Source organism: Simochromis diagramma, unplaced genomic scaffold (genome assembly GCF_900408965.1).
Source record: "Simochromis diagramma unplaced genomic scaffold, fSimDia1.1 OVJJ01000308.1, whole genome shotgun sequence".
Taxonomy (NCBI): Eukaryota; Metazoa; Chordata; class Actinopteri; order Cichliformes; family Cichlidae; genus Simochromis; species Simochromis diagramma.
The window spans coordinates 2,685,611-2,713,212 of NW_024386785.1; the positions used below are offsets into that span (position 1 = coordinate 2,685,611).

Sequence of the window (27,602 nt, forward strand, 5' to 3'; positions counted from 1 at the left end):
TAAAAATAAAAAGCTTTGCAAACTTTAGAATGACAGATTACTATTTAAATATGTTTCATGATAGGCTAGTTAAACAACACTGAGTTCAGACTCTTCGTACCTCAGTGCTTGGCATGAAGCTCACAGATATGGAAACAATAACTGGTTTAATTCATCGTTGAAGGAACGTCTGACCCTTCTCTAACTATATTTCAGAGAAACACAAACCTGACTTTTGGGAAGAAAATGTGAATAGCTGTTGATTTGTGTCAGCTGGAATAATTAATTCCTTTGTTCTGTGATTGCCAAGAGAAGTGGGAGAAGTCTTGGCAATCAGAGAAATGACATATTCTTATTGGCTGTCAGGGGCGGGCTCGTCACTGATGGTGACTTAGACCTCAGAGAGCTCAATCTTAACAATATTTCCACAGGTGATGAAACATTCCAGCAATCAATGTTTTCACATCATGCAAACATCAAACTTTGCATGAGTTTGATCTTGCAGCAATGGATCAAACTCATGCAAAGTTTGATCTTTGCATGAGTTCAGGTGTTTGCTGTCCTAGCTCGCATCTTCCATTGTGTTTGCACAGTTGCTGTTATGTTACTGCTGCAGCTGTGGTGGAAGTTTAGGGCTTGTTTTGTGCTGCCATGATCAAAGTATCTTAAAGCTGGTCTTTCCTAGCGCTTGGTAGACGCTTGGTTTCTTCATGTCTGCCTCTTCCTCAGCCTGTCATGCAGCGGCTTGATGGTCCACGCTTGTTCCTCTTCCTGTTCCTCATCATGTCTGTCTTCAGCTGCCTGAGGCTTTCTTGGAGCAGCGTGTCTCGGGAGGCTATCGTCCTGATGTACTAAGCTCAGTGTTTCACACACATGTTGGTTTTATTTGGTCTGCAGCACCTGGAGACGTGTCTCACAGTCGAGGAGTTGCTGCATAAAAACTGAGACTAAATAAAAACTAAAAGCAGACAAAAGCAGCTTTTCTGAGCAGAAAGAAGGAAAGTCACAGAGAGTCGATGAAAGGTGAAGTCGTGCGGTGCTCAGACCTTTAGAGTGTTTGTTTACAGGCGGAGACCTTTCTGTGACCTTTCCCTCTCCGATGGACACACAGATCGTTTCAAATCCACCGTCTTGTTTACTTTTACATTATTTAGCTCGATCATTTGCCGGCCCCACAGAGTCGGGCCAAAACCTTTAACACAAACTTTAAAAGGTCAAAGTACATTTCAGCATTCAGAATGTGTCAGGTCGGATTTAGTGGAGGAGAAATGACCAAAGTGGCCCGTGTATCAGCAAAGTACGAAGACGCAAAAAACTCCTAAAAAGCTGGAATTCTGCAGAAAATGTCGTTTTACAAAATGCACTGACGAGCACATCTCATGACTTCATTATTTCTTCACAATGACATGTCCTCCCCGTGAAGAAAACAGAACAAATCTACGAGAAAAGAGCGAAAAATTACACACTGTGTTCAAATCTCTGTCCAGCATGCAGGTCATGAGTCCGGCTGCAGCCACGTCTCAGAGGTCAAAACTAAAACAAGGTTTTAGCCCTAAATTTTTAAAATACAAACGTTTTGGTGCTAGCAGTGTGCTAGCTTGCGCACTAATCCTATGGAAGCTGCTGCCTGACCTTTGAGTTTTCAGGTGCTTCTGACGCGGGTTCATAAAATCCAGCTGTGGACCATTTAAACATCTACATTTATACCTGCTGTTAGCAGCATCATGCTCCCAAACACAACAAGCAAAAGCAGCTTTTGTCACACACGAGAGTCACGAGTTGGCTTTGAGTTTTTCTTTCCATAAATAAAAACATTTATAAAAACAGGGGGCGATCGTGGCTCAAGAGTTGGCAGTTCGCCTTGTAATCGGAAGGTTGCCAGTTCGAGCCCTGGTGTGTAAAGCTCTTTGGGGGGACTAGTAAAAGCGCTATACAAATACAAGGCTTTTACATTTGCACCAAGAAATGAAGCAGAAAAAGAAGCAGCAGGTCCAGAAAGTTCCTCTCCAGAGTTTTCCACGAGCAGCTTGCATGAGGATGCAGAGGGAAGCTGGGGAGGTGCTGCCCCCTCTGGTCCTCACCGGTCCTGCAGTAACTGTTACACTGCCCGGTGACGAGAACATGAGCAGGACCACAGACGGACGGCGGCTCAGTGCATTTACTCAAGTACTGCACTTGTACTTTATTGAAGTATTTTTCATTTGGATATTTTGGATACATTACATGTTTTATGTTTTGTATATGATGCATATGTGTCATCATCCGCAGCTGCAACATTAAAGTGATTTACACATTAATGAATTCAACACGACCCAGTGGACCACAGCATGCAGATTTTAATACCAAGACTTTTGCACTGTTACTGTCTGAAGTAAAGGACGTGTTTCCCTTTGGAGAAGACTTTTCTACCTTCCATGCAGAGGCACAGGCCTGCACACGAGCATCAAATCATACAATATCTTTGATCAAATATTCTAATATTAAACAGCAAACATCTCATAAAAATCTAAAAATAAGTCCAGAAGTTTGTTTCGAATTTTCCCGTCATCTCATAACTCGCTCAGACTTATTTAGAGCAGAGGCATCAAACTCACTTTGCTTCATGAGCCCGGAGCAGCAAACCCATCGTACCAGCTTCACTTACACGATCATTTCCATGTGCAGGTGCCCACAACACAAACACAACAGTCGCAGTAAGAGCCACAGGCCTGAGTTTGCTCCACTGATATCAGGATGGCAGACAAACATTGAACTGGTACTGATTTTGTACCTGAACATGTTTTACTGAGCAGCACAGCTGCTGACATCTGCAGGGGGAGGTCGCCCCCCTGTGTCTGCATGAGCACACTGCAGCTTAAACAGCCGAGGCTCTAACAGCAGCAGTAATACTGACGTGTTTGTTGTTTCTGCAATTATCTTCAAATGTTGTACTTTCCTAACTTTCTATTGACAACAGTACAGGACAGAACAGAAACAGGTTTATGTCCAGTGTTGATGATGTCACAGCGTCTCACACAGAGGCTGTTTGTCACTAATAGTCTCAGTAAGACTTTCACTGCTGCAGCAGAAAGAAGATGCAGAGGTCTTTTAATGACACAAATCAGTGGTGCACATTTAAAATAGACTTTAAGTGCTTTTGGATCACATCTTTCACACCTCATTCTGAACAACACTGCAGAGACTCTGTGGGGTTCAAACTGTGCTCTTCCAAACATTTGGTACAAGTTTTAGCAGCAGGGCCTGGAGAACGCAACGGTGGCTTTGGACGTGATGAAGCACAGCGGACCAACCACACGAGCAGACGACACCACAAATCATCAGATTTTCACAAACAAGAAAAATTTTACTTTCACCTGAGAAGAGGACTTCGGACCTTTGAGCAACCGTCCTGGGCGTCAGACGCTCTGCTCCACGAGTGCTTTGATATTAAGAGTCACAGTTGCAGCTCCTTCGAGGCGGCTCTCTGCAGACAGCCAGCAGAGGCCTCTCAAGTCAAAATGAAATATTCTAACACTGAGTTACTGGAGCTCTGATGCTTATGAGCAGTAAAGAGGCTTAAATTATTTTACTTATGATTAACATAGATGTCTCATTTTTAGGGGCACTATTAAGAGTGTTAGCCCTCAGCCTCCTGGCAGCTGCAGTTATGCTATTAATTTGAAAATCCTACGTCGTCTCGTTCTCGAGTTATCGCATTCACAAACTCGCCGCCCACGCCACCCAGCGAGGCGATGACATGCCCCGTGAGCTTTTTATGGCTGAGGCGCAAAAATGACACGATTTAGAATATTTGTATTAATTACAGACTTTTGTATAGAAAAGTGTCCGGACTTCTTTAAGTCGCTTGAAGACGTTTCACCTCTCATCTGAGAAGCTTCTTCAGTTCTAAGGTCAAATGGTGGAGAGTCCCAGATCCATCTGCATCTAAAGGTCAAAGGTCACTCTTTTGAGGATGCCAATGTTCACATTTTGGACAGAGAGGACAGATGGTTTGAAAGAGGAGTGAAAGAAGCATCTATGTCCACTGTGAGCGACCATCTTTGAACAGAGGCGGGGGTTTACGACACCAACTGTCTGCCATCTATAATCCAGTTTTGAGATCCTTCCCAGACGCCTTAACGCCCACTCACATCCTGGGCCATCTGACCTCAGGAAATCACATGATAAGGTGGGGCCAGGTTTCACAATGAGCTCACCTGAAACTCTGGCTGATTGGGACCCACACCCAGTTTCACACCTTGGCTCATGTGATTAGAGGATCATCAGGGGGTCCTTTGACCCTCTGTGGGGGGGACACTCCCACTGGGTTTAAATCTGGGACTTTAGAACTGAAGAAGCTTCTCGGATGAGAGGTGAAACGTCTTCAAGTAACTTAAAGAAGTCCAGACGCTTTTCTTTGCAAGCTCCTTTGACTACGATGACCTGGATGACTGAGAACCTTCACAGACATATCAGACTTTGTGGAGCTTTAATGTGAAGGCGAACAGTCTGGAAACTTCACATTAAAGGTCGACCGCTTTGTTTAAAACAAAACAAACTTGGAGTTAAAAGAGGGGCAGAAGTTTTAATGTTTCCAACATTCAGCTCTTTACAAACATTTTTGCAGGAAAACGATGAATGACGGGAGACTCGGCTTCAGCTTTAATGACACAAACAGCTGTTTCACACATCAGCTCATCAGCAGCCATAAATTAACACACCCCACAAATACTTAAAGGGAACATTTGATTCTCGTGGCCTCAAAACACGCCGACGCTAAACTAAATACACAGAAGACGCATTTTCAAATGACACAAATGAAACCGAAGCAAACAAAGATTAAAAAACATAACTGGAATCACTCGGAGCTGCTCGTGTCCTCACACAGAAACAAAAGTACAACATGCTGCGACGTCCAGTTCAGAGAGAAACACAATTATTGCAGTTTCAGATGATCAGAAACTAAAAACAGTCACTGCAGCAACATTCACCACGTGGAGACCAGCACGCAGCTCAGACAGCCAACATGCTGACCTCCTGTCACATTAAACCACTGCTCTAAGCAGACGATCATCAGAACATAAAACAGACTCAATTATTTGTATTTCACACGCTGTGAGAACATGGCGTGCACTCTGATCGCAGGTGCACGCTGGAATATTCACTTCTACTCTCGTTTCTACTGAAGCGAAAAGAGCGTAAAAGGTTGGAAACCCGGCTCACCCGGGCTCCTTCACTCCTCTGTACAACCGAGAAAGTTTAAATGAAAATGGAGGAAAACTGGAACGTTCTTCCACTTCCTGCTTCACTACAAGGTGAAACGGCTTTAAAAAGGTAAAAGAAAAGGCAGGAAACAACAACAGGACATAACTGTAGCAGAGTTTACGACGATGTGCTCAATACTCCTGGATGGCTTCTTTGTAGCCTGACAGGCAAGACTCGGGGCAAACTCCAACCTTGGCATTAAAAACAATAAGACAACACACGCCGCTCACGCTGCGGTCGGGTCGGCTGTCTGCACGCTAAAAACACTCCAGAGGCGCTTCCAGACGTGTCGCTTCCTCCCACTGTAATCACACGATGAGATGAAAGCACAGGTGCCGGGTGACAGGTGGCAAGCAGCCAATCAGAGAGCAGCCACAGAGGGGGCGACTGTAAGAGGACAGAGAGCACTTAGACGACCTCACTCCAGGATTACACGACACAAAGCTCGCAAGCTCTGCTTCTGCGACGGCAGCAGCTCCTTCACCTCCTTCTCTCCTCCGCGCTCCTCCGTCTCTGTCCGTCCCCCGCTCAGGTGCGCCTCCTCTTGGCTCCTCCTGGACTCGCCGGGTTGGAAGATGACAGGAGCTTCTCGGCCGCTCGACTCCTCTTCCTCTTCTCTGCCTCCTTCCCTCCGCTACCGCTTCCTCCGCCTCCTCCCGTCGCCGCTGACGACGACCCTCCGTCACTTCCTCCCTTCTCCTTGTCTCGCTCTCTCTCCTTATCCCGACTGCTGCTTGTTCGCTCCGACATCTTCACAGAGGAGTTACTCCCTGAAGCAGAGAGACGGAGGATCATATTAAAACCTGGTGTGGTCTAAACTCTCCAGACAAACTTCACCTCGTCGCTTATATTCTTCTAAGACTGCTGGCACTTTTTTCTCTCCTCATCTTTTCTGACTGATTTTATTAGATTTACACTTGGCTGGTGTCGGTGTCACTACTGGTAGCACGAGGCGACACCTGGAGCAGAACGTTTGCTGTGGCTCACAGCACAGTCTCAGCAGCATGGAGGATCCTCCAGGCCCGTATCTGCTCCTTTATCCAAGGAGGAAAAGGATGAGTGCAGCCAGAGCTACAACATGACCTCCAGCAGGACACTGGTGAGAATGTCTCCGATGTCTCTGACCAAACAATCAGAAACAGACATCAGGAGGGTCGCCCGACGGCCAGACGTCCTCTAGTGGGCGCTGTGCTCTGACCAAAGTCTGACTTTACAAACTTCTGCAAGTGTCACTATCGTCTGCTGAGCGAGCAGAAGCAGCTGGAGGGTATTTCAAACTGCTGTTTGATTTTGAAATCAGAGCATAACTTGCAAACTTGCTGTTTTAAAAAAACTTATGTATGAGGAGGTGAAGAGACGAGTGAAACAATGTTTTTAAAGAGGATGAACAGTGCCGCTCCTCTGCAGTCCTGCCCCGGCGGCGATGCCTCAGGGTGTGATGGAACGACTGGACTACAGAGCGGATCGACCAACTCTAGCAGCTCCCAATGAAACCTCCAAGCCTTAAACATGGCTGACGCTCTGAGTCGGTTTAACCTTTTCAGACCTCACATGCTGTCAAAATGTATCAAAATGCTTCTTTAAGCAGACAAACTGCTCTCCATGAGGAGAGGAGAGGTCAGAAATACATGTTTGATTATATGAAGCTGTGTATTATTTGTTTAAACCCAGTGGATCACATGCACATGTGTCTGAAAGCGAGCAGCTAACTCTGAATTTGAGTGTAAAAGAACCGCTGAGGCGCCAGGACGCCCCAGCTGACTGCACCTTAAATGCGAGACACAGTCTGGTACCTTCTTCATGTGTAGCTGGAGGTTCTCTCTCCATCCTGAACTCCTCTTTGGACTCCTCCTCTGAGCCCAGCTTCCCTACAAACGCACAAATTAGCGTCCGTTTAGACAAAGAAACGATGTTAACTTTTTTGTACTGGTGTAAACAATTTAAAAAAGCTGCATTTCTGACGGCAGTTCCCTCACCTTCCTTCACCTCCTGGATGATGTCATCGGGCAGGGAGAAGCTCTTCTCGTTGTTTGGGAACGGCAGGATCTCCGACTCGTGCTGCGTCACAGAGAAATGACAGTCTCAGTGGTGATGACCGCGTTCAGCGCGGCATGTAACAAACACTCAGCATGTGTGTGTGCGTCCTCACCAGCGCCTGCATGTCGTACATCGTTCCCAGGTGGTCCCAGATGACGGAGGAGGAGACCTGCCGTCCAATGTTCTGACTGAACTTGTCTCTGATGCAGATCATGTGGAAGTGACGGTTCACGCCTGCAGACAGGGACACACAGCATGCACTGCATCATGGTCACTGTTTTTTCCCAGGAAACACATCAACGCATCAGCACGTCGGCTCTTTTGCCTTCCTGCAGTCTGAGCCACCTACAGGCCAGCTAAGCCAGATCAGTACATTTATTGGACCATAACTTTTCATATTAGCTGTATTTTATAGAGGAACCCAAATCCTTTATAATCCTCCTCCCTCAGTTAGAGGGACTTTGAACTTAGCTTCTCTACTTTATACACTTTCTTCTTTTTTGTAGAGTTTTCTTTCTTGACAATACTGAGTCACTCTGTTTACACATAAATCCAAAATTGGATTTTTAAATGACTTCTTTTAACTTTTTTACTCTTACAAAACTGCAGGAGCAAAAAAATAAAAAAAATAATAAAAAAAAAGTGAAACTGAAACTGTAACTGTAACTGTACTGGAACTGAAACTGTAACTGTACTGGAACTTAAACAGCTCTTTTCCACATTTACTGAGCACTCAAAGCATGTTCAACTGCACACTACATTCAACCATTCACACAGCGAGGAACCAGGCTGGACACGCACAAGAAAAGTGGTGTAGTTTTCCAAACACCTGGACTTTATTTTACCCGGAAATAGAATAGAATTCAACAGAATAGAATTCAACTTTATTGTCATTGCACATGTCACAAGTACAAGGCAACTAAATGCAGTTTGCATCCATCCAGAATAAGGCTGCCACGATTACGTCGACTATCAAAATCGTCGACGACTGATTTAATAGTCGACGCGTCGTTTGAAGCTTTGTAAGATCCTGAGAGACGCAGGAATAAGTAGTAGGATTTAAGAGTGTAATAACGGACTGAAACAGACGATGGCAGCACTGCATGCACAAGGATGCCAGCTGCCGTTAAACCCCGAAGAAGAAGAAGCTGTATCCCAGAATTCATAGCGCCCAGCTCAGTTTCCAACAATGGCGGCAGCTAGTTAGTTTGAATATTACTTATTATTCTTTCTGGGTCACAAAATAAACGTTTAACATATTTTCAGGCGAGAATGTAGCTGTGGAAACCTCAAATATCTGCTCAGTTTATCAAGACACCGCATATTTTCAAAAGCGCTCCGACGTTTTCGGAGACGTCTGTTACCCACTAGCTCGATAGCTAGCCGGGGGCTAGGCTCACTAGAGCCCGTGAGAACACCGGACTCCCGGCACATCATTTTCAAACCCACCGCCGTCTTTCGCTACTCAGGTTAAATATATATAAGCCACTTAGATAACTTACAAATGTTATTGTTTGGCTTTTTTAGTATTTTATTTGTTCCTGAGTAAATCGGTTTGTCTGAGATTAAAGTTATAGTTTTTACACAGCTGAATAAACGTGAAGCAGACAGCTGATTATCAGAAGTGTGAGATGCTCCAGAATTTACTCCGGTGTCCTGTTATATTTTAGATAGCAAGGAGTTTATTAAATTACACCGAAACAATCTGCAAATATCATTAAAATTGAATAAACTATCATCTTGTCTTTACTTTTAGTTAGCACAGACCTTAAACACTTAAAGCTGTAAGCTAATGATAGTTATATAAGAGCAGATGCTGCTGGTGCAATAAGCTGTATGTTTTATGTCCAATGGATGATGATCTGATTAGTCGACTAATCGCAAAAATAATCGGTGACTAGTCGACTATCAAAATAATCGTCTGTGGCAGCCCTAATCCAGAATGCATTATAGCTCCATTACAAAAAGGGGTCTATTATGGATATGTTGCAATGTACACGGTATGAAGGTATTTTATGCATAAATAAATAAATGCAAAAACAATATTAGAAAAGTTAAAAGCAACAGTGGTGGGCCCTTAAAAGAAGTCAAGTAAATTGAGTTGGACTGTAACAGCAGTAAGACTCCAAAATAACATAAGGATCAAGACCTGTTCCAACAAAGAGGAACTCAAATACTGATGAGATCAACACTAACACACGACCTCATTAAAGGAAACAAAGGCAGCAGTTGGTTAAATCTGATTGTGGTGTTGATGAGCACTGTTAGGTTTGGTCAAAGGTATCAGTGTAATACGAGTTAGGTTAGGCTTCCTTAATACTGGCCATGGGTTGGATGCAGTGAAGTAAACAAACAAAGAGCAGTAAACCTCAGAGTCCGCACAGCTCAGCTGATCTCACGATTTTTATTCAACTTATCTCGAAGTCAGCGTGTAATTCCCTCTTTGGGTTCTCTGTCCTGCCAAACACAATCGTTTTCCTCCTTAGAATCAGTTTCACTCTTGACCTGCTAACCTAAGTGTCTCACCTGCAAGGCGAAATCTCTGGTTTTTAACTTTTTAAATAAGCATCCTCCATTAAACACCTGTTATTGCAATAAACTGAAATTAACGGTTTCCTAGTGTTTACATATTGATTCAGAGGCTCCTGAAAGCAGTCAAAGTTAAACTGGTTTAACTAGAGGAGATGCTCCAGCTAGCCGCATGCTAACGTTAGCTCTGGTCTTACCGACAGGTTTATGTCCGATCATCGCGTGGAACAGGCACACCTCCACCTCGTGGCTCCACACCACCGAGTCCTCTCCGGGAGCCAACGCCGAATCCGGCGGCTTCTCGTCGGTCTGGTTCAGCGTCACATCAGCTTCTCCCATTATTAAGGCAAAACCTAAAACTGGCCAGACGCAAACGACCGTGCTCCGTTAGCATCGGCAACCGGAAACGTAGTAAGACTTCCGGGTATCGGATTTCAAGATAAAACGACAAAACATAGCCAGAGTGGAAAAAAGTTTTAAAACCGAATTTTGAGGTAAATTCATTTATTTGTTTTTAACAAATTCCAATATTAATCCTACACTTACAGTTTCAGTGACCGTCGAAGTTAAATGATAAACGGTCCGTTAAATCGCCACATAAAGATGGCTCTAGAATTTTCTCTTACAAGTGGCATGTGTTTGGCACAGAGACAGAAAAGTGAAGTTTGTTCCCCAAATCTAGTAAATAATTCAATAAAACTAAGTAAAAGTGTCTAGGGACCTAAAAGACATTAAAACTGCTTTCGTTTGAGGAAGTCGCAAAGAAAGCGACTGGACTTAAGTTTCTTTCCAAGCCAGACACTTTACTGTTTTAATTTTACTAGAAAACAGCATCAGAGATAGGATTATTTGTATTTTTTGGCATCAACATTCAAATTTATGTTAAACAATTTTATTTTCCATGATATTTCCATATTTTTAAAGCCTCAAAAGACAAATTTAAAACCAATTTATCAGTGAGTTTACCATTGTCAGACATCAGATTTAAATCAAATTACAAGCCTCAAATATATTGTCTCCCCAAATTAGGAGTTCCTCAGAGATCTATTGTAGCTTCTCCGTGGTTCTCAAAACAAGACAATGTAGTTTAGTATATGTATAAATGCCCAAACAAATGAACTTTGTCCTGATAATAAAAAAAAATGCACTTTTTCAGGTGCTATTTTGCCAAGTAATTAAATTGTTAAGCACCAAATCTCTAAAGGTGAACATACAAGCAGTGGATGAGGAGTCATAGAAGCAGCCAGACTCAAAGGTTATGCTTCTCTATGCGGTGATCAAAACACCAAAAGTTTTATTGCAAATAAAACGGATACAGTTGGCGCCGTAAAACGGCCGCCACCACAAATACAACCAGAGAGGAAGAAAAAAACAATTTCAGGTACATTATATTTAAAATTAAGTGGCTACTGAACTTCACTGAGCTGAATAAGAGCATTTTGTTTTTACATTGATACAAAACTGTGCATCTCTTAATAAAGCATCCATAACAATCAATAACATTGAGAGTATTAACGTGAGGCCGATTATGTCCAGTTAGACAGGGTTTTTCCAAGCATCCGAAAACTTTGTACTTATCTGCAACTGCATGTGATTTTATTTAAAAACAAGTTAGGACCGTTTTCCGTTTAAACCTTTACTTTGAAACTCTGAATTACATTAAATTGCAGTTGTACTTGCATTAGGTTAAGCTCACTGGCTTATCCCGTGGAAACGGTTGTAAGATATGTTGACATTATGGGAAATGCAGTTTCAAGCAGCAGATTTAGGAAATGAACCTGTAACACAGGCCAACAGTCACCATGTCTCCGATTCTGCTGAATTTTTTTGGCTATTTTTCTGAGTTTGATCCTAGTTTGAGGATGCTTTTGTAAAACACCCTGTGACACTTTGCCTCCTGGGCTCATTCTCACTGCTTATCAAACGAAGAAGCCACGGAGCTCCTCCCATTGCACCTTTTCACCAATAAGGTGTGAGAACGATGCCTCATGCTGGGCAGTGAAGGCAGTTCAGTCTGCCGCCTCCTCCTTTTGCTCTTCTCCTCTCACAGGCCAGAACTTTAAGACTGAAAACCAAGAATCCAGTTTTTATTTATCCACACAGGAAAAAGTTCACCTGTGCAGCTGATTAAATTCCAGACACACTCCAACTGAAAGAGACAGCAAGGAGCGAAACTGAGGGAAAATATTTTGTACCTTTAGTTTCTAACTACAGCTGTTTTTGTCATCATTATTTATTTATTAGGAGTGGCTGCACTGCAGTATTCACACCTGGAGCTATAACTAATTATTCTCACTAAAGAACCACAGTTGGAGTTCAAGTCGCCCCCTCGTTTTCAACAAAGAAATCCAAACTGTGCTTTTGGTTTCTAAACATTTTCCACAAAACCACACTGGCATTTTTCTGTCACCACAAAAAGTGTATCTGTTACACGTCTGAGCAATAAAGCTCCAGAACCTTCATAAGAGACTGTAAATAAAAGATGGACAGCCACTGTGGCATCAGTGAGGGCAGGTCTGACGCGCTCACTGGCCACAGACGGGGTCAAACCTGCTGTTTCACATTTAAACTAAGCTAGTGACCGACGCCGTAGACCAATGATTGCTAACGTGTGGGCTGCAGTGATAACAGCAACTCAGCTTTACTCAAGTATGTAAGTTAAATATTTATATAAATTTATATCCATTCATCCTCTTCTGCTTATTGTCAGGTTCACAGGCAGGTTGGAGTCTATCCCAGCTACCATTGGGCGAGAGGTGGTGGTTGGATTGTTATTACTGAGCTAAATTTGCTGCTCTTGTATTCAGTTGTGTCCCAGTGGCAGCTGGTCACACATTGCTTTATAGCAAACAACCTGCGTTGTGTTTTTGGAAGAAAATTAGAGAAAAAACAAAAACTAAATTAATACTTTCTCTTGAATTTCAGAGGGAAGCTTTTAAGACTGGATGAGCCTCGTGGGACTTTGTTGCAGCTCTCTTGACTTTGGGAAGAGCCATAAACTATTCATCTAACGAATCCAACACATTATACAACTGGAACTCTTTCATCTTTTATAGACGTGTCTACGATATTAGCTCTCATCTGTGCACCAATTCACCTCCAATTTCCTAATTCCAAAACAAACCAACTACTTGATCCTCGTCAGGAACAGGAACCATATTTTAGGTTAAAAGCCTATAATACTGTTTCTACTTCCTTTCTCCGCCTCAGCTGTACGGCCCTACGACCTACAGCTGCAGGGTTTAACTTGAAGCCACGTTAGCACCACAGGCCTGATTGGAAAGCAGATTTATTCTCTGGCAAACAGCTGGACAGACAGGGAGAACTCACATGTACAGTCAGCATGGAGACAAGTGGATGTAAACACAATACAGCTTTAACAAATGACAACATAACTGTATACCTAAAAAACTGAAACTGTTAGCCGGGGTTTCCCTCTTAAAATTCTGGCCTATTATAAGAAACAAATACAGATAAAACCAGTAGAAGAAGCTGATGCTGACGAGCAGACGGCAGTGTGAGCAGCGCCTGGTGAGCGGAGACACCCGGAAACAAAGAACCACATCTGGAGAGTTCCCACGCCTCCAGACTTTTTTACAGGATCAGATTCTGGGGATGATCACAATCATCAGCGGTTCTTTGTTTGAGGGTTTCAGAAAAAAATAATTAAAAAAAACAAACAAGAAAGAAAATGGCAGCAGCGCTCGTTTTTCCGTCCGACTCGTCCACGCTCGGGGCCGTGTAAAGGCTAAAACAAGCGCTCCTTCTCGTTTCTCTGCCTATCTGAGCGGCGAGCTGCAAACACATGATGAGATCCGATTGGACAGGTGTTCCCTGACACGCCACTTCGTGGTCCTGTGTGAGAGGATTCGTGGTAGGCACCGGGTCCCAAAACGACTTTTAATAATTACAAACATCATCGTTGGCAGCGCGACGGCAGTCGTAACCACGGGTAACAGTCGGCGGCCGCTCCCGTGGTTATCAGAGACAAACGCGTTGGCAACATGAGCCCCGTTTCCCCTGGCTGACAAGCTGGAGAGACTGGAGGGGGCGGGGCTTCAGTGAAATGTGGTGGCAGCAGGCTGATGATGAAAAGTGTTTGGAGGAGGGAGGGCAGGGGGTGGGGGCGACATGGATATTATTGGTCCTTCTTCTCTGATTCTGTCGCTTCCTCTTTAGTCTCCTCAGATGACTCCTCATACCTGAAGAAGAGAAGAAGGACGATGTTAGTGTGTTTCACGAATATGAATCCAATGCTGCAGTTCCTCTAATGGCCTCTGGAGGCTCAAACACCCCGATTCAAACAGTTTGGATTCTCGCCAATTTCCACCTTAAAACAACTGAAAGGTGAGCGATCGCTTTTCTAATAAATCACCCATTTGGATTTTCTCGAGGCCTAAAGTTACGGGTGCAGCTGTTTGTAAAGATCGGTGGAACAAACAGTATCATCGTGTTTTATTTCTCGGTTAATTAGCAGCGACCTGTGTCTGTGCACTGCACCTGTCTGCTTTACCAGTGCTAATCAAGCTAACAACACCCCACCTTTGGATCAGCTGAATTTTTCCTCCTTCATGATTTTTTTAATGCTATAAAAGGTGAATCTGATGGAGCGATGGTTTCATGTAAGCAGGTTAATGGGCTCATTAATGGGCTTTTTACCTGCCCAGGTGAGACAGAGAAGGGGACAGTAAAGATAGAGGGGCGGGGCTTCTACATCGAGGTGGGTTGTAATCTGCGGTGGCGTGGGGAGGAGCCTGTCGCCACAGAGACGGCATCCATGGAGCTAGCCAGGCTTGCGGGAGAGCCGCTGACGGTTGGAAAGGAAGTAAGTCTGGGAGAGGCGGGAAGAACTTCCTCTGAAGACTCATAGCTAACCACGGGGGGGACACGGGGAGCAGAGGAAGGAAATGGAGACACAGAGGAGATAAAAGAAAAATAAAGAGAAAGAAAAAGGAGATGATAAAAGTAGTGAGAAAGAAAGGAGGCAACGACAGAGTGTGGTAAATCATCTTAAACTCTAAAGGTCTAAGTTACTATAGAGCTCTACTGGCGTGCCAAACGAGGAGGACGGAGGATAAAGACCGACCGGAAAGGTGGAATGAAAACAGAAGATGGGAGCGAAGAAGAGAGGTGGGAAAAATGTAAGAGAAAGTACAAAACAGACATGGGAGCAGGGAGTGAAATGATGAGGTCGATGAGCAGGAGACCTTCAGTCTGCTGACAGAAGCACCTGAACATACAAAGGAGCCGTCATAGACTCTGCATTTGACATGGAAACTGCTGCTCTGAGAACCTCGGCGGTTCCTGCAGCGCAGACTAAACTCCAGACAGAGAGATCCTTTAAAAACTGAGCAGGTGCTCCTGTTTTTAAAACACTATCATTAAAACAGGCCCCGAGGTTTCAGTCTCTCCTCCTGCACTGGAGTGTCTGTGCTGAAGTCAAGGTCCAAATCTTATTTATTCTTAAATGAAACAAAGAAATGTGGTTTAGCAGACGTGCACTTTGGTGCATTTAATAACAGAAATGCTTCAGTGTCATTGGTCGATAGATCACACTTTTAAATTTTACATTATACCCGAAGAAAAAAGAAAAGAAAGAAATCTGTCCAATCACAGAGCTTCATTCTGGAATAAACAGCCAATAGGGTTTCAGCCCGCCAGGCATGAGATTCTGAACCTTTAATCCACTAAACAAAGAATCCTCATGAGTCTAATTTCAGTAATTACAAATAAATCTCTCAGCTCGTTAATTTTAGTGCAAACGTATGTTCAGACTTCAGAAACATGTTTTCCTGCTAAAACAAGCTCGGCCCTGCTGCCTCACCGTGGTTGGTCACCGTGGTTACTCACCTGAACATCTCTGTGAGCTCTCCTTTGAACAGCGCTATGATGACGGGGAAGCCGACGCAGGCGGGCACCAGGTACAGCAGGGCGGGCTGCACACAGAGATTTAACAGCTTTTAACGTCCTCAATCATTAAAACTGAGACGGGCAACATCATCGGGTCTTTTTTAAATAAATGATAACTGTAAATCCTAAATACAGCAGCACAGCATTTAATGGTTTCTTTCCCTTGTTTGGATGTTGGTCTGTAAATAAATAAACTGCACAACAACAAACAGCCGTGAGCGACGAGTAAATCCTTAAAGCTTTATTGGCTGCGGCTTCTTAAAGCTTCTTAAACACACCCTGTGCAAATTTAATACCTACAGCAGATTTTCCAGAAAATTAAAATTTCAGACTTTTCACTTAATAAGCTGCTCACAAAATCAGACTTCATGTTTGTCCCAGTTTTAATAAAGCCAACGTTTAGTCCGCCTCCAGGAAACATCAGACTCCACGTTAAACAAAGGACGGACGCTGAAGTTAAAGGTCCCGACCAGTGAGAACACAGAGTCACTGCAGCACTTCATCAACCTCATGTTCTTGGCAACCAATTATCAGTTGTTTAAATAAGAGGAAAAAAAGAGAGCAGATTAGCTGACTGTAACTCTGGTCGGTATGACAGGATGTGGTTTTCATCGGCTTCACATGGGGAGCTTCAGGGTCCCAGAGGTGGTTTAAACCGGAAATTCGAAGCTTTACTGCACTGATGATAAAAGGAATAACGCAGGAACACAAAGGTCCCAACCCTTAAATCGGAGCCTCTCTCCTATTCAAAGCTCTCTGGAAATCTCCCCGACAACATTCAGCTTGGCTCAAGAGCAGTTCTGGACATTCAGTAGACTAAAGTCTGTATTCTACTTGAATAAATTAGACTGAAAGGAACAACAGCAAACAGAACGCAGGAAGAACTGGGGGATACACAATGAATCGAATTTTAATCTCGATCACGAGTTAGACTAAATTATCAAACGATGCGGCGTTTGCTAACGTGAATCGTCCGACATGAACTCAAACGCCCGTAACTGCGAGTCCTCAAAATGAGCTGATGCGACTGGCTGCAAAGAGGCTGTTTTGAGAAGAGACTGAACAAAACAAAACAAAGTTGAGAAGAGTGATTGTGCTTTAAGCCTCGTACCTGTGCATGTTTGAAGGTGTGCATGACAAAGATGGTGAGGCCCAGTCCAAAGATGTAGGCCAGGAAGCTGGAGTAGAAATACGTCCTGCTGTTTTTATTCAAGCTGCAGGTAGAAGACGGTTTCACATGAAAGGGAATAAAGAACATTCATCTTGTTTAAATCCCACAAATGAGAGAAAACAAAGGAAACGAGGCAGCTGAGAGGAAAGGACCGAGTGTTACCTGACATCGAAGCGCAGCAGCAGAGCGATGAAGATACCCGGGATGACAATGTCTCCCAGTCCCAGCATGGCAAAGTTACTGGCCTCCAGACCTTTCTCCAACAAGTCCTGTGGAAACACCACTGCAGTGGAGCAAAGACGGGTGGGGGAGATCACAGCAGGACAGGAGGTCAGCTGGGTGAAGTCTATGAAGAGCAGAGCTAAAACTGACTGACACGGTCATACACAGCACACTTACATTTGATTGGTGCTTCAAATGACTTGGCAACAGTCACCATGACGTTGGTCCCAAACACCTGGAGACACACAGAATAAGGATGATGTACAGCTGTGTTCATGCTGGGTCATTGTTGGAACATCTGGATTGTGTCAAAGCGCTGAAACTGAACATCTGGACAGAGCTGAGCTCGAATCTTCTGGAACGTTTCCGTACGACTACCTGAGCTGGACACGTGATCTACTCACCCAGAAGACGTCGTAGATGAACAGCCCCCCCAGCAGGATACAGCCGGTGCTGACGTTGTTCAGGTGGAGCAGCTCCACTCCGTTCAGGGCAAACGCCAGCCCGAACAGGTTATTGGCTATCCAGTGCTGTGATGTCACAATACACACGCACACGTGAGCACAAAATGACGCATCTGAGACGAACACATTTACACAAATCCTTTTGTTTTTGAATCCTTTATACAGATGTTGACCAGATGTTCTTTAGTCTCAGCTAAATAAACGAGTTTGGATTCAGAGGTTTTATCCTCATTATTCTTTAAATAATAATTAGAAGACAAAAGTGAAGCTGACAGCAGGCTTCGATCGCATTACAGATTTCAGCTCTATGTCACAGCGTGGAACATCATTTCTGATGGAAATAATTAGAGCTAACATTTTATACCATCTGTCGGAAAAACAGGAAACATTTTAAAATCTGTCGATTTTCTTTGTTTCACACCGGAAGGAATCAAACATAAGCACTAAGAGCTATTTACTCAGTAAATAACTAATTTGGCATCTTGATGAAAAAACAATAACGTGCTTCACTGTTTTTACTGCTTTTATGTAAAAGAGTAAACTGAAAAATTCAAGAACAAAAACAAGATTTTAACACCATGAACATTAAATATCACTGATTATAAACTTGCACATGTTTGTGGATTAACCATTACTGTCATTTAGGGCTTCATAAATAATTCATTACCCCACAGATCTAAGCTCAGCCATGTCGGAGCTCACAGCTATGCTCAGCTCTGTGTGCTGCACGTGTCGCTTTTACCTTTTTGAGCAGGTACCAGACTCCCACCACGCTGCTGATGAGCAGACACACCAGGTTCTTAGTGTCAAACTCATAATTGACTATTTCTGTAGAGACATGGAGAGATGCAGGTCAGACATGAATGTGAAAGACGTCAGGAGACCTAAATCGGGTTCAAAAGGCCGTTCAATAAACCACATTTATACAGAGATGCTTACAGCTCTGACAGATTCAACCTAATAAACTTTAACTGAGGCCGTTTGTCGCTTCCTCAGTAAACACGATTCAACGAGAAGATTTACTCCAAAACTTTACTCGTGCAGTTTGCTGTACAGATGAACCTGTACAGCAACATCATCGTCCTCACAAAGAGAAACAACATTCACTGTTCTAAGGTTTTATACATCAAGACACAATAAACAGATCATGTGTTTCTTTACTGCTTCAAAGGGACCTCAGAGGGTAAGTGGCAGCCAGGCGTTGATAGTTAAATGCACTTCATTAAGTGATCATCAGCAACAAAGTCCATCATTCTAAAATTAAAAAATACAGACGGCTGCTAGTGCCATCTGTCAGCCTCCTCCTAGCTCAGGGATGGGGAACTGCAGGCCTCGAGGGCCGGCGTCCTGCAGGTTTTAGACGTGTCAGCTGATGTAAATGGCTAAATTACCTCCTCAACATGTCCTGAAGTTCACCAGAGGCCTGGTAATGAACTGGTCATTTGATTCAGGTGTGCTGACCCGGGGTGATCTCTAAAACCTGCAGGACGCCGGCCCTCGAGGCCTGGAGTTCGACAGCCCGTCCTAGATTCACCTTTGGTATCATTTTGAAACCTACGTGCAGAAATTTTCAGACCTCTGAGGTCACTGAGATTCTAACTCATTCGAGATTAGTAGCTGCACCTATGGTATGAATTTGAAAATACTACGTTGCCTCGTTCCTGAGTTATCGCATTCAAACTCGGGTCGTCACCTCGGCCCATCCACTCGTAAAAATACCCTTTTACAGGCGAGGAGGGCAACAATTATTCATCTGAAAACTTTCCATGTCAGACTCTACAGGCCCCAGTTAGCATGTTAAAGGTTAAAGTTCATGACAGCACAGTTAGAAAAAGAAAGCACAGCTTAGGTTAGTGAAGCTTCATCTGAAGGAACGATGACATAATCCCCACCAGCACAAACATCTCACACCAACCGGCAGCACAGCAGCGATTTAATCATCGAGCCGAGCGTGAGGTCCTCTCTATACCAAAGTATTCTGGGGTCAAGCGTGAGGTCGTCTGTCTCATAGCTAATGCTTGAGCTAACATTTGGTCCAGAGGAGGATCCAAGCACAGCAGCAAATCTCCAACAGAATAAGAAAAGAATCACCGTGCAGCAGTGACCCAGTCAAAGTCCAGACCTGAGTCTGAATGAAACTCTGCAGCAGGACTTCAGAGAGCCGCGCATTCACGAAACCCCACAAACCAAAGACTGGACTAAAATTCCTTCAAAGCGATATGCAAAACAATTCACTTCCTCTGGCATCTTTGCCGTGCAATACTTTAAGAATTAAATCGGATCAATAAACAGTTTGAACACGTTTTGGGTTTTTTGTGTGAAACAAAAACATTTGCCTGCTCTTTTTAGGAATCTGGGTCTTTTAAACTGTATTTTTAAACTGTGTTTGTTCCCGTCGTTGGGGGGGACGGGCAGCAGGTCTCACCTTCTTTGGACTCTCCGGAGCCCTGAGTGAAGAGCAGCTGGTACTGTTTGTTTGGGAAAGAAGCTGGGAAGACTCTGGACATCAGAGGACTGAGAGACAGAACCAAGAACAGAGTCGAGTCACCTCCAACATCAGTTAAACCAAAGCGATTTACTCGCACACACATTCACGTTCTCTGACGTACCTCATAGTGTGAGACAGAGCCAGGACGCCCAGGACGAAGAAGTAGACCGACAGCAGCAGGTTGATGTACTCTTGAGAGAATACCTGCGTCACAGCACACGTCCAGCATCAGAAACAAGCCTCATCTGACGAAATGCACCGTCGCAGCTCTCCCCGAGGTAAGAGACGCCGACTTACCTTGAAGAAGAGGTAGAGCCCAAATAGAGTGCAGCTGGCGATGATGGGGAACCTCGCTGCGTCCCGACTGGTGATGGTCTCGGGCATGTCGGCTGCATTCTGGGAGAAACGGAGCGGAGACAGAAATATGAGCAGGTAAGGTGAAGGTTCACCAGAAGACAGGGATGTGCACACCAATCCAAACGCCAGGTGAGACCACACCAAGCTAAAGCTTCCCATCACAAATTTAACCTGAAAGAAGATGAACTAGTCTCCAGACAGAAACCAGTGAAGTTTTAAATGAAGATCATCAATTTTAAATTAGGGTTATATGGACCACAGTTTATGTGTTGTAATGTAACTTACTGTCAACGTTTAACGTGTGAGGCTCTGCGAGGCCGTGTGAGGCTCTGCGAGGCCGTGTGCAACGTGTGAGGCTCTGCGAGGCCCTGTGAGGCTCTGCGAGGCCCTGTGCCAACACTGCAATAAGCAGTTGCTTCACTCTGCAACCACATACTAATCTGAGGCGCCGCCTGCTGCTCGTGAAATGAGGCAACACAGGCACCACAAACCTGCCTGCACAGCTGTCATGCTGGGGGTCAAATACTCAGTTTTGCTTAGAAAGCCTGAAGTAACTGCAGCTGTAATCAGAGCTGAGCCAATCTCTAAATACTAGAATAACGTGCTGCGGTGCGTCCTCCTCTGTGGAGGTGACAGTGGAGCATCGCTGAAGAAAGAAAGGAGAAACTGTCCAACAAGTGCTCACCGGGACTGATGGCAGGCACACGGGCACAAATCAGGTAAATATTAAATATTAGTGTGTTTTTCACTTCATGCTACAAACTGATACGAGTTTAACCTTCAGTGACAGCCTGAGTTAGACCCACAGACGAACACTGAACACTATGCCTCTGTGATAAAATCTGATTCTTATCGAGGCGTCGCTCGTGTGGATATTCATCATTTAGCAACAAAGCTTCTGAAAGCTGGGACTTCCTGGTGGTATAAAAGGCTTTGGAGGATACAGCCATCACACCAGCGTGGGTTTGAGCGCTGCAATAATTACACAATGGCAGAAATGTGTGTTTCCACAGACATGCCAGAGGGCACCTCCCTGTCTCTACCGAGGCCTGTCCTCCCGATCAGGCCGTCCTTCCACACTCGGGTCGGATCACAGAAAAGAAGAGCTACTGTAGACTGACAGAAGCCCTGAGAGAGAAGCCTGAGAGTCACCTCCATCTATATTCTCCTCCATCTACTCACCCGAGACAGAAACTGGGACAGAGGAGGATGTAGAGGGATAAGGAGAGGAATCCTACACAAACCAATGCTTTATAATCCAAAGCTCAAGTTTACAGTAAATGCAGGATTAATATTACAAACATTTTCTAAATGGTAACATCCTGTCTTTCCTGAAACTAAAGAGGTTTTAAAGCAACATGAGCTTCTATAGAAACCAGTAAATCTGCAGGTGACTGAGTTACATGTACCACAAACACACAGCTGTTAGCAAACAGGCTGAAGTAACACCGTGTTAGTGCGAGTTAGACGCTGCTAAGATCTACATGAGGACGAGGTTAGTCGCAGGAACCTGCATGATGCATCATCATGCAGGTTCCTGCACAGTTAATATTCTAAAAATAAACCTCAGTACTGTGAGGTTGTGCGTTTTATGTACCAGTGTTTGGGCTCCACTGAGTCCGGTCGTTTTTACTCCCTTTCAGAAGTATTTTCTACTTTAAGCCGTTATTCTATTTGCAGGCTGTGTTTGTGGTTTTGGCTTCTTTAACGAGTCTTCTGTGCATGAAACTGGTTCCTGGGATTGCTGTAGGACTTCCTGCCAACATCCCCCCGGTCTGTGTTATGTGCTGCTTTGAATTTGTTTTTGTTAAAGTCTGGCTTACAATTTGCATGAACCTGAACCAGACTAAAAGTGATCAGTGCAGTCGGGACGCAGGCGAAGCTTCAGTGGAACTTTGCATGTAATCCAGACGCCGCGGTCTGTGTGCGACTGCCGAACCAAAGAGGCCGTTTAAAGTAATCAAGTTCACGTAGCGTTATCAATTCCTTACATCACCCATGAAATGCCGTGCTGATGGTTTGAGGACAGTTTAATGCGGCCATCAAAATGCACATTACTCTGTTAAATTTTGTATTTTCTTTTACTCAACCTTCATATTTAGACACGTCATTTCCCCCATTCTGATAAATTCCTTTCTGCACAAATTTTCCTGAAGTAGTTTTAGACAATTTCCTGGGAAATCCTGCAGCAGAATCTTGAACCTGTTTCAAAAACGTGTTTATACTTTTGGCACCGCGTTTCATTTTCTCTAACTCCTACAGAGCGTGTGAGCAGCTAGCTGTACCCATTAAGACACAATAAAGTTGAATATATCAGGCAGGAATAAGCTGGGATTATCAGCCACAGCAGATGATCTCTTTTTAACTTATCAGTGCAGAAAAACAGAAAACAATCTAAATCTGATTGGTTCTTGACCCTCTTCTTCTCCATTGCAGGCGTTCATTTTATTTCACATGTCTGTTTGCTTTTGGACAGCACACGCACTGAAACAAGCGTGAGCTGATGAGCAGTTTGTTGTTCCGGCTCCACCCAACACCTCTGCGTTCATGCAATCCCTGCTGTGTCAGTGCTGGAAACCAACAGTGTCTGGGTGTATTGGTGCACACAGCGGCTCTCATACTCACTCTGAACCCAGAATCGTAATCATTTTCTCCGAGCTCCTACAGATAGACAGACAAACAGAATGGGTGGACAGACAGATGTGCACACAGACAGACAGGGAGAGAGAGGATCAGATCGGCAATCAGGAGCAGGGCTGGAAGCAGGGCCCAAAATTAAAGCAAGCAAACAGGTGTCCAATGCAGGAAACAGATCATCATTGCTGGAATTACACAGGGCAACAGCTTCAGTGAATAAAAGCTTTGATGTATCTGAACTCATATTCATATTATAGGATGGCTGACAGAGGAGAAACAGCGAGAAAGAACGGAGGAAGAGAGGAAGGATGCCATGGACGCCGATTTTAAACTGAACATCACCCGAGGCTCAGGCAGAGACTTTGTCAGATTTACCAACGCCAGCACAAAACCGCGTTTAAAAAAAAAAAAACACCCACACATCTTTGCTACAGAGGTACGACCCGAGTCGTCACCCAGAGGGTTTACAGCCCAGCTCCAGGTATTTCTCATCTCCAGTGTTGCTATCCCAATGTCACAGGGCAGAGCCTGTAATGCTGAGGAGAAGGAAACACTGAGGAGCCACAGAAAGAGGCATACAAGTCACAGCTGTATTAAAATGAGACAAGTATCCCCGTACAGTGAGCAGAGCGCTGTGTGGAGGGTTATAGTCAAACTTCTGCAGAGTTCACAGATCATCAAGAAAACCTCCATTGGTAAGTGCGCACACAGAGCTCTGCAACATCACAAATCCCTGTCATGTGTTTTGCAATAACTGTTAAAGGCTCCATCCCATAACACGGTGAAATATTTGAATGAATTATTCAATACTGTATTTCAATTTTCTAGGATCATTTAATGCCAAATACAGATAGCAATGTATCTGTAATGCTTTAATAAACAACAGATTTGAATGAAGTCAACACAGTCAGGCTGATTTTCATACCTTGTTTTTTCCGTTTCCAACTAAATGTGAACAAAGACCCAGTTTGTAGGTTTAAATTATTTTGTGAAGAACTATAAAATATTTAAATTCTCAGCATTACTGAAAATTCTCCCAATGAGGTGCTTTATTTACGCAGTAATTACAAATTACAATCAAAACAAAGCCTATAATGTTAAAAACCCACATATTTCAAACTATTTTCCATCTTCCTCACAACGGTGGGAAGAAACTGAGCAGATGGAGAATTAGCAAACTGACAATTTCACAGTAGTATGTATAAATGTAGGGCTGGGGTCAAAATGACCCACTGGAAAATTAATCCACAACTAAAAATAGTCCCCTGAAAGAAGACTGCCTGCTGTTTTCAACATCTTCCAACCAGCTGACGTTTTAATGGTTACTTTGTTCTTTAAATTTCCAAACTGAACATAAAATTTAACATTTAGTTTTGAAATTTCATGTCAAATTATCATTTCAACTTAGTAAAATACATTTATCATTACAAACTTGAACATATATTTTATCTCTAAACATTTAATACTTTTCTCTCTTTATCATTATTATCACTCCTGCTATTTTCTTCTTAATATAACTGCACACTTTCTATTTGCTCATGTAAAGCTGAGGAGCCAAAGAATGTCATTATGGGTAAACGTGGCTACACTGTTTATCTGCACATGACAATAAAACTTGACACTCTCATACTTGCTGTGTAATAGTTTCATGTAAGAAAAGACAGAAACTGCGTGCTTTCGTAAAATTACTTCCATTCTGTGAACATTGTGATCTCGATCCATCTCATTTCCACCGAGTACGATCCTGTTTTGTGAAACACCTGCCTCAGGCCACCGAGCCCATTCTCTCCTTCCTCGCGAGATTTCATTCGCTTCCTGTTTTTGCAAATGTGTTAAGCAGCCGCTGATATTAAAGAGACCAAAGGAACACCCGTGGTTATGATTTCAGCCTAGTTACTGCTGTTTACGTCTCATTTCAATTAATTTTGCAATTCCCCCTGCGTGACACGTCCGCCTCGGTTTGTGGATGCGTTACATGCGAGTGACAGGATCCGCTGTGACTCAGTGAGATAAAACAGAGTCTACGTTAACTATAACCATCAGTGAAGGCAAACGTCAAAAACCAAAGAAACGAGCGACAGAAAATGAGAAACATGACAGAGAGCAGCGTGAAGCGTTCAGTCTGAAGCCATTTCTGAGATACAGGTGAAACTTTCTGGCATTACAATAACTGAGCAGCTCATGTCAAACCGAAATTCATCAAAAGTGGTTTTAGTCTTGTGCTGTAATCAGGGGAAAGGTACATTTGTCCCTAACGTGACAGGAATCCATCTAGTTTCTGTTTCGTCTTTAGCCAATTAAAACATCTTGAGGGGAACTGAATATTTCTCTCTGCTCGGAAACCCGTTTTTATGCCTTCTGTATATAAACAGAAGAAAACAACATCTAAAGTCATTCTCTTCTGTCTCATTGTCATGTGTAAATCTGAAAATTTAAATACCTATAGTGCCAAAAACATTGGGCGGGTGTGCCACTGCAGAGCACTGATGCACTCTGCTTACTGTTGTTCAGCATCTAAGTACTCTTTTAAAGAATTTTAAAGAATCCCCACAAGAGCGTCATCAAAACTTTTTTCTGGAAAATCAGAAGCAGGTGTGTCCCAGAGCACACGGAAAACACCTGACAGCTCCGGCCTACATGCTGTCAAAGTTTCATCTAGTCTTAAAGTTTCTGAATGTGTCTGATCTCTCGACGCTTCTCACGGTTACAGATCAGGTTCTGGGTCAAACTGATATTGCTCCTTCACTTGGACCGTCACACAGATATCACCCACTCTGAGAATTCAGTCTAGACATTACTCTGTTTCATGCCCCGACTTTTCCCTCTTAAATCCGAACTTTGTGCATCAGAGCATGGGGAATTTTCCCCATTTCACCAGATCCTACACTTGCTGCAGGACAGGTAGTTTTAACATGCATCCCCAGACAGTGCGCCCATAAAGGCAGAGCACCGTTAGAGCAGGGTGTGTCTCTGCTGGTGATACCTGAAACAGCAGCCGGTTTCATTTCACAGCTGTTATTAGCAGCTTCCGTTTATGCAGATTAACGTGATTTTCTGCCAGCTGTGTTGCGTCCTCAGAGTCACTAATAAAAACCTCCATCACCTCCACCCGGCCGTTCAAAGGATGTGGGAGGTTTTTTCTACTTTAAGCTAACTGCGCATGTCTGCAAAAACCCCAAAACGAGAACAAACAGAAACAGTACACGTCTCTCTCCATCACCTGGTGATGCGTTCACGACCACGAGGCTAGCTTGGCGTTTCCTGACAGTCGGTTTAACCTCGTATTCATGTCACGACTCCGTTCAGCACAGTCTGTTTTCGGCTCACTGTACAACTTTTACTACAACTTTAAGTTACTACTCCCCTCCCGGATGGCAGCGGTCCCTGTTACTCAGCCAGGTAAAAGTCCGTTAGGAGAAATGTAAATAAACATCTGGGCACACATCCTTTCATCACACGCCAAACAAGCACAAGTTGAGAAAAAAAAAAAAGAACAGTTTAAACAGACACACACCAGAGGACCCGACACCCACCACGCAGCGTTATGAGTGCAACAAGTGCAGATAACGACTTTAAAAGCCTAATTAGCATCTGGAAATAACCGGTAAAATCAAACAGCTGGATCTTTAAACCTTCACTCGGAGTCTGGACGCGTATTTCCCAACTTTATCGATAATTTCAGCACATCATTCTTCAATTAACTCTATCGCGACCCCCACTTCTGTATTTGTTTTGGAAAAATATTATTTTTAGCGTCTTGGTGAGCCGCTAGTTAGCCAGCCGTTAGCTGTAGCAGCTAGCCGCTGAAGGCTAATGACAGGCGGGCTGAAGGCAAACCTAAACGCCGGGGTCCACTGACAGTTACCTTGGATTTTGAGCAGGTGACGGACCGCAGGGCTCCGAAGAAGATGGGCAGGAGCGCCATGAAGACCAGGCTGCCGTACGCCAGAGCCGTGCCCTCCGGGGTGGCCACGAATTTGGCCGTGGCGTTGAGCGCCTCGGTTCCGTTGGAGTCCGTGGCGTTCAGGGCGTCCAGAACGGCCGATGCGGCGGCCTCCGAAGCAGAGGCCGGGATTTGTTCAGCCTCAGACATTGTTCTTCACACAGAGAGGGGCTTCGGGGTCTGTTGAGGCTGTGGCGTTAACTGACAGGCGGATAGAAGTGGAAGCTGAAGCGGGGAGTCTGTCATTCATCTACCGCTGTGCTGCTGGAGTCCTGATAAGGCCACGTTTCCTAAAGCAGTGAGCGGAGAGCAGGCAGGAAGAGGAGGGCTCAACCCGCTGCTGTTTCCGGGGACACTGACAAGCCGTGCACGGCAAAAGAGGAGGTACCACGGGAGTAAAAAAAGCAGGTAGTCACCATCTCTTTGTTCTGCTTTCAAAGCTATCAGACTCATATATTATCTATGTATACATAGATAATATATGCATATTCTGAGAAGCCATTAGATACAAACAGCAAGAAAACATAAATGAATACATTGCACACAAATAGCAGGCTATCTATATTAATGCAACTGAATTGTAAAACAACAACAACAACCCCCCAAAAAAGTTTTTAAAAA

At 44.0% G+C, this 27,602-nt stretch overlaps 2 protein-coding genes across 5 annotated transcripts; both read right to left on the reverse strand.

Moving 5' to 3' along the window:
• Positions 1–4,523: 4,523 nt before the first annotated feature.
• Positions 4,524–10,217, reverse strand: LOC120728075 (MRG/MORF4L binding protein). 2 transcript variants are annotated; one of them, XM_040022769.1, is made up of 6 exons: positions 9,987–10,217; positions 7,373–7,494; positions 7,200–7,281; positions 7,017–7,091; positions 5,708–5,993; positions 4,524–5,610 (listed from the first exon to the last, which is right to left on the reverse strand). In XM_040022769.1, the coding sequence occupies exons 1-5, from the start codon at positions 10,126–10,128 to the stop codon at positions 5,752–5,754; spliced, it is 663 nt and encodes a 220-aa protein (XP_039878703.1). In that variant the 5' UTR covers positions 10,129–10,217; the 3' UTR covers positions 4,524–5,610; positions 5,708–5,751. The 2 variants fall into 2 exon arrangements, with proteins under 2 accessions (XP_039878703.1, XP_039878702.1); XM_040022768.1 differs by having other exon boundaries at positions 4,524–5,993.
• Positions 10,218–11,048: 831 nt separating this feature from the next.
• hm13 (histocompatibility (minor) 13) lies at positions 11,049–27,368 on the reverse strand. Of its 3 annotated transcripts, XM_040022763.1 has the most exons (12): positions 26,904–27,359; positions 23,027–23,062; positions 20,342–20,440; positions 20,166–20,248; positions 19,982–20,070; positions 18,299–18,384; positions 17,497–17,622; positions 17,270–17,327; positions 17,033–17,153; positions 16,811–16,913; positions 15,640–15,725; positions 11,049–13,991 (listed from the first exon to the last, which is right to left on the reverse strand). In XM_040022763.1, the coding sequence occupies exons 1-12, from the start codon at positions 27,129–27,131 to the stop codon at positions 13,928–13,930; spliced, it is 1,179 nt and encodes a 392-aa protein (XP_039878697.1). In that variant the 5' UTR covers positions 27,132–27,359; the 3' UTR covers positions 11,049–13,927. The 3 variants fall into 3 exon arrangements, with proteins under 3 accessions (XP_039878697.1, XP_039878698.1, XP_039878699.1); XM_040022764.1 differs by lacking the exon at positions 23,027–23,062 and having other exon boundaries at positions 26,904–27,354; XM_040022765.1 differs by lacking the exons at positions 11,049–13,991; positions 23,027–23,062 and adding an exon at positions 14,017–14,659 and having other exon boundaries at positions 26,904–27,368.
• Positions 27,369–27,602: the final 234 nt, after the last annotated feature.